At 53.7% G+C, this 6,241-nt stretch overlaps 3 protein-coding genes across 3 annotated transcripts; all 3 read right to left on the bottom strand.

Moving 5' to 3' along the window:
* Positions 1 to 611: 611 nt before the first annotated feature.
* H310_12460 (hypothetical protein) lies at positions 612 to 1,997 on the bottom strand (the record flags this gene model as incomplete). Its single annotated transcript, XM_008879513.1, has 2 exons — positions 612 to 884; positions 945 to 1,997. 2 exons carry the CDS (start codon positions 1,995 to 1,997, stop codon positions 612 to 614), a joined length of 1,326 nt encoding a protein of 441 aa, XP_008877735.1.
* A 336-nt stretch (positions 1,998 to 2,333) lies between these two features.
* On the bottom strand, positions 2,334 to 3,822 carry H310_12459 (hypothetical protein; the record flags this gene model as incomplete). The annotated part of the gene is made up of 3 exons (XM_008879512.1): positions 2,334 to 2,597; positions 2,792 to 2,978; positions 3,035 to 3,822. The coding sequence occupies 3 exons, from the start codon at positions 3,820 to 3,822 to the stop codon at positions 2,334 to 2,336; spliced, it is 1,239 nt and encodes a 412-aa protein (XP_008877734.1).
* Positions 3,823 to 4,252: 430 nt separating this feature from the next.
* H310_12458 (hypothetical protein) lies at positions 4,253 to 5,566 on the bottom strand (the record flags this gene model as incomplete). The annotated part of the gene is made up of 3 exons (XM_008879511.1): positions 4,253 to 4,305; positions 5,083 to 5,130; positions 5,173 to 5,566. The coding sequence occupies 3 exons, from the start codon at positions 5,564 to 5,566 to the stop codon at positions 4,253 to 4,255; spliced, it is 495 nt and encodes a 164-aa protein (XP_008877733.1).
* Between the last annotated feature and the right edge of the window lie 675 nt (positions 5,567 to 6,241).

Here is a 6,241-nt window from a genome sequence, read left to right as displayed (position 1 = left end):
TGGAGCAATGGACGACTCTGGTCGACTCGGCAGGGCCGACGCTGTCGTCACTCTCAAGCAGTGACGCCACGTCGATTCCTCGACGACCTCGACCCAAGAGCGCTAGCGTCCTCAAAACGCCGCTGCCTTTGGCGCTCTCTCTCGAGATCGAACGCGAACGGAAACATGCCATCGAGATTGCAGGATCCGTGCTCAAAGAAGCCCAGTACCAGCACCATAAGCGGCTCTGGCTGCGGTAATCGCAACAGAAAGGGTCCATGAGTTGAATCGCTCAGCGGGGTGCCCTGTGAATGGGATGTATCGGCGCAATACTGCCACAATGATGAAGCTATTTTTCGAGGCTCTGCTCGCTCAACATCAGCCTAATCAAGGAGGACGCAACCTTGCGGTGTCCGAGGAGCACGCGGTCCATGACGCCAGCCAGCGTTACATCGCAACGCCGTGAGTATATTACATCTCGACACCCCGCCCCATGGAATCAAGCGACGAAATCAAGCCCCGACCATCGTGGCGTCGATAAAACGTGCCCTTGATCGCGCAGAGATGCGCTGGTTATCACAACAAATTCAAACTGCGCTGGGCGATCTGTGCCTGGACAATCCATATTCGCATTACATGGAGCCGTCAAAGTCCACGGACCGACCAAACGAGAGAGGAAGCGTACACCAGACCAAGAGCAGCCCCGCTGCCCCCATCGTCATGCAAGCCATGGCTTGATAGTACTGTCGGTGGGGAAGCCAGAGCGACCGCTGCGTCACACTCCATAGAAAAAAGCCTGGGACCAGGTACGAGAGCCCGATGCCGCCGAGTGTGCCCATCGCTCGAAACAAGTTGCTCAGTGTCGGAGCCGTCAACGCGATCGCCCATGCCGAAAACACATACACCTACTCGGCACGGCGCACACGATGATGTCATGGTAGTGCTCCAGTCATGGCCCAACCTACCAGTGCCACGATGAGCCGCATGCGTGGCGCTGCCAAGAGAGCTGGAATCGTGAGTTGGAGTGTCTCAAAGAAAGGCTGGTACGTCATCGGAACTTTGAACAACATGCACATCGACAGCGCGATTCGAATGCCGGTGACGTTCCAATCGTCGTGGAGCCCCACGACGATATCTTGCGGGGGCGCGCCGTCAAAATACGAGAACCCAGCGAGCGACGCGACCATGTAGAGCGCAAATCCTGCAAAGAGCAGCGAGTGCTGAATGCGGCCGATGCTTGATTTGTCGACGAGCTCGCCGTAGGACCGCACGAAATTGAACGGACAAGAGAAGCCGAGCATGAGGAGCGGAACTGTGTACGCGACACCATCGAATGTGGCCCAACTCACCCACGTGTTGTTTTTCGATTGAGGAAGAAGGACGATTGTCGTGGAGGTGGAGCTAGCCGTCCGCGCTGTTAGCCACCGCTGGACGACATACCAAGCGAGGACTCCGGCAATGTAAAACGCTGCAAAGACGACGACTGCGTTGGTGTATCGAAGCGCATGCAGTGTTTTCGCCAAGCACAGCGGAATCGAGGCGAGGGCAAAGACCGATGCAATTGTCGATGGCCCCACGATAGCAAGGGCCTTCAGCGGAGTCAGCAGGTCGACTGCCAGCACCATGAAGAGCACAGCCGCCCCGAACAACGTCAACAATGTCAAGCCGCGCAGCACGGCAGCCATCCAACCGCCGCACAGCACTTGGACGAGCCCTTCGTAAGAGTACTCGCCCGTGACGTCGCACGCAACAGTCAAACATGTGAGCGCCGCATGCGCCAACACCACTGTGACAACGAGGAGGGCCACCCATAGCAGGATCGGCACGGAAGCCACTGTGCTTGGATAGGTCAAGATGCCAGCCCCGACCATGGCGCACAACGTCCCGGTGAAGGTCGAGAACGCTGTTCCATGGACGTCCAAGACATGGCCGGCATGGGACTTTGGCAACAGAGTCGATGCTTCGTTCACGGGAGACAGTGAAAACGCTGCCGAGATCTGACGAAGCGGCGACGGCATCTATCTGGCAGGGGATGATGACTCGGTGTGTGCTCAAGAACAAAAGCATTGGAACGGCCTGCCGTTTCGCCTCGAGTTGAGCCCGGAACGCCACCAACGATGTGCTTCGATCAGAAAGCACTTTGCAGCCACGAGTGGACAACGAGGTAGAGGTGTATGCAGTGCGTTATCCCGGGCGAAGCCAGAGATGCTTGTTGCTTTTTGTGGAGACGAGCTCGCAAGGTGCTATTCCCGAATGGTGTACATCGCACGACCCAACAAGAGAAACGACGTATTCAGTCGCCAGCGCACATGGGAATGGCATGACTACATTTCGTATCGAAGAGGGCTAGCTGTCTAGTAAAACCAAACCATCTTGATGATCGAGATGGTGGAGAGCGAGACTCCCGTGAAGATCATAAAGGCAGCGAGCACTTTGTACCATCGGATCTGCGTCGGCGTGTACTCTTGCTGGTGGTAGTCTTGTTCGAGCATTTCCCACAAAAACAAGCCTGGAAACCCAAACGAGAGCAAAATCCCCGCCGTCGCACCGACCCAGTCCATGACGTATCCCAGGTCGTTGGCAGTCACGGCCAGAATCCACGTCGCAATCAGGAACGACTAGTGAAAGGAACCAGTGAGCCATGACAACTCACAACGGCACGCAGTTGATTCGATTCCAGAGCCAAGCCATCCGACGCAACCGGGACAAACCCTTGCATCCTTTCGCGCACAACACAGCGTTCCAACAAGGCATCATTCAACCACACCCCATCTCTTGCAAAGGTGAAACGAGCACACATGTGATGCCCTACCGACGTCGCCGCGATGCGGAACGGCATCTTCGGAAACATGCCATCCGCCATGTCCTCCATGACATCGCGCAGGGGCTGGTACGTGATGGGAGTTTTGCAGATCATGCAGAGACCCAGTGCGATCCGAACGCCGTTGATAGTCGGGTTGTCGGCGGCAAACCCTGTCAAGATATCGGCCGGGGGAAACCTGCCATCGGACTTGGTCAACTCGATCGATGGACAACGGTCAAACAGCATGTGTACCCGTGGAAGCAAGCATAACCAGCCAGCGCCGCGGTCAAGTATAGCGCGACGCCCGAACCGAAGAGGAGGGCAAACACTTTGGTCATGGATGGCTTGTGCTGCAGCTCGCTGTAAACTTGCGGGATGTTGAGGTGCATGCAGTAACTCAGTGCTTGAATCGGCACGGTGTACGCGACGCCACGAAACGTAATGGGCGACACGGGTTCGGCCGGCCACGGGTTCTCCTGGGACACTGCTTGGAGCAAAAGGACGACGACAATGTAGAGCACGCAGCAGACTACGACCGAGTTGGTATACTTGAGAGCGGCGACGGTGTCGGGAAGACAGAGCGGGAGACAAATGCCGGCAAAGAGGCCACCGAGGACGAAGCGCGAGAGGAAAGGAAGGAACGGCTGCAGCATGTCGGTTGCAATCACAACGTACATAACAACTGCGCCAAAGAGGAGCATCATGACGAGCCCACGCACGATCCACAGTTGGAACGGATGACGCAGACGCTTGGCAAGGGATTCAAAGGACGTCGCACCGCTGCCGTCGCACGCAATGCAGATGCACACGCATCCTGCGTACGCGAGAAGAGCAAACGTGACCAAGAGCACCGACGACGGCAAGACCGGCGTCATTTGCATCGTACTGGGAAGAGTCAGGATGCATGCTCCCGCCATCGTGCTCATTAAACCCAGGTAGGACGTCACGACCGTGCCCTCCTGTGGCGCGACCGCTTCGTCGTCATGGAGCGGTGGGAACTCTGTGTAGAGAAGCGGCTTGGTTTCCGATGGAGTCGGCATGGTGCAGGGTCAACACAAGCCAAAATGGTGTGCTCCAACTTCCGATCGACGAATTCCCTTATTCGAGTCTATCATTATCCTCATGAATTCAATATTCCCAAGTGCCACAGCGTCTGGCGAACGGTAAGGGAGCCGTCGCAGCTGGTCGACCGCTGCGAGCCCATGAATGCCGTCGGCGCCATGGCCTAACGACTCGGCTATCCTGACGCCTTGATTGGTGGTGGAGATGCCATAAAATGCGGCTGATTTAAGGAGACTCTGTGTGTGCCCAGAGCACCTTTTATGAGCTCTCGGGCCAACCACAGGGCAGTGGAAGGGGATGTGTGAGTCGTAAAGAGTGCAGTAGAATGCATGAGGTTGAACGAATGTGCTGCCGGTGGTGCCGTCTGGGGCGGCTCTTGGTGGGGGACGTCACGGTGCCCGCAAGTTGCTATGGCGTTTGCTTCAATGTCTCTTTCGAACGACCTTGTCGCTCAGGCAACCCTGACAAAAGGTACACCAGGCAAGGTCCAAACAGTGTCCAGTTACAGCTTGGCTTCATGACATCCAAATATCACTCATTCCTGTCGACGCATATACTCCATCCGTTTGAACTTGTTTTTGGTGATAGGAAGGATGTTCCTGCATCCAACACCAACAAGCATGTCTCGACAGCACTGGCGATAAGTGCAGGGTCACCCACGAAAATGAATGGTTTTGTGAAATGAAACGAACGACTCAGCAGCATACGTGGAGCATGGACTCGACATAAAACACGTGAAGCTTTCACAAATGAGCACGCATCCTTCCGCCACAGAGTAGTGATGCGCGTGCCTGTGGTCGCAATGTCGTTGGTACACCGACACGGACACGAAAAATGCAGGTTGGAGAGTGGATATGAGGTTGAAAGAGGATTGGCTGAAAACTGTTTGAGGACAGGGATTGAGAGCTTCATTAGATCTCAAGTGTTTTCGCTCGATGCAAGCCATGAGATTCAGTTCCTGCGCAATAACTCGTATACTTCCCAAATCAAATCGCAAGCACGAAACAACAACTTTGACATGATGTGGACGATGATTCAATTGAAACAATTCGATGGAAGACTTCAGAGCAACAAACGATTTCCGGCATATGCACGTGCAGGATTAATGGCACGAAAAGAATGCTGTGCTCCTTGATACCCACTGTCGGCTAAAAAGGCCCACACGTCGGGAAAAGTGTCAAACAAGGGACAAGTGTCGTCCAATTGGAGCTCCGAAGGATTTTTGCCACGGAATGAACCGTGAAATCCATTGCACTGGTAAAAGAGGGTTTTGTCGTGGACAGAGCCTAGCACATGATGACTGACGTTTAAAGCATATCCCGACGGACTGACAGAGACCTCCACCTTTTTGCCATAAAGGTTGTACATGGACTCATTATAGTTTCCCATGGGCATGTTGCTCTGCTGGATTGTGGCGTCGGCAGGGTACAATGCAGCAGGAAAGCTTTGGAACGTCTTCCCAGTGGCAACAAGATTGCTCATTGTACGCAGCTTGGCTTCATCTTGAAAAAAAGTTTCGTAGACTTGGTCGTGAATTTTCAGCAAAAACCTCGTGACCATGTTTTCAAATGATGAAGCTTGAAGTCCAAACAGGGCAGCCAGGAACTCCCAAGTTCCTCCAGACTTCACGACAGTGAGCAGCATAAAGAGCATGTCTTTGCCAGAGTAGGGACATTTGCGTCCCTTGCCGACGTTCCATGTACCAAGAACGCTTGGTTTCATGGCGAACCAGAGCGATTCAAATTCGGCTTGAGAAAAATTCGTTATGGAGTGAATACTGTCGAATGCCGCAAAATTGTCGAAGACGGGATGAATTGAGTCACCATCGCCTTCATCATCGCGTGGGGCTGATGAGTGGCGATCACGCTCGTTCTGGCGTTTTGCATTGCGGCTTACGACAGCGAGTGTGGCTTGACGCACGAGCTGCATATCACGGCGTTGGTTTTGTTGCGTGGGGGTTTCGCGGGACGTTTTGGGTGGGTTCGAGGAGTTTCAATTGCAAATGAGGTTCCTTTGACATAACTTGTTCATAGCCTATTCCACAAGTGTACTTCGTAAAGACTTGGTTTTCGCCACTGCCATGAACAACGTGCCGAGAGGACGAGATCCAAATGGTAGATCAAGCTATGCCTTTTATGTCGATACTTGCACGAAGTTCGACTTATTTCCAAAATACATGCCGAGATATCAGTTGACAGGGAGGTTTTATTGAAATGCAAAGAAACACGTTTTTAGGTCTATTGGAGCAATTTAGCAAGCCGGGATTTTGAGTCAAATTCCAGACTTGACTTCGAGGACATGGACACGCACACTTCGACAGTTGCACTATGATTATCCGAAATCACACGGATAACGACAAAGCAAAATGTGCATCACACCCGCGGCGGGAGTCCTACT

The sequence above is a fragment of the Aphanomyces invadans genome, assembly GCF_000520115.1.
Source record: "Aphanomyces invadans strain NJM9701 unplaced genomic scaffold supercont1.39, whole genome shotgun sequence".
Taxonomy (NCBI): Eukaryota; Oomycota; class Saprolegniomycetes; order Saprolegniales; family Verrucalvaceae; genus Aphanomyces; species Aphanomyces invadans.
The sequence above is the reverse complement of the archived record's forward strand: the minus strand, read 5'-3'. Positions and strand labels throughout refer to the sequence as shown.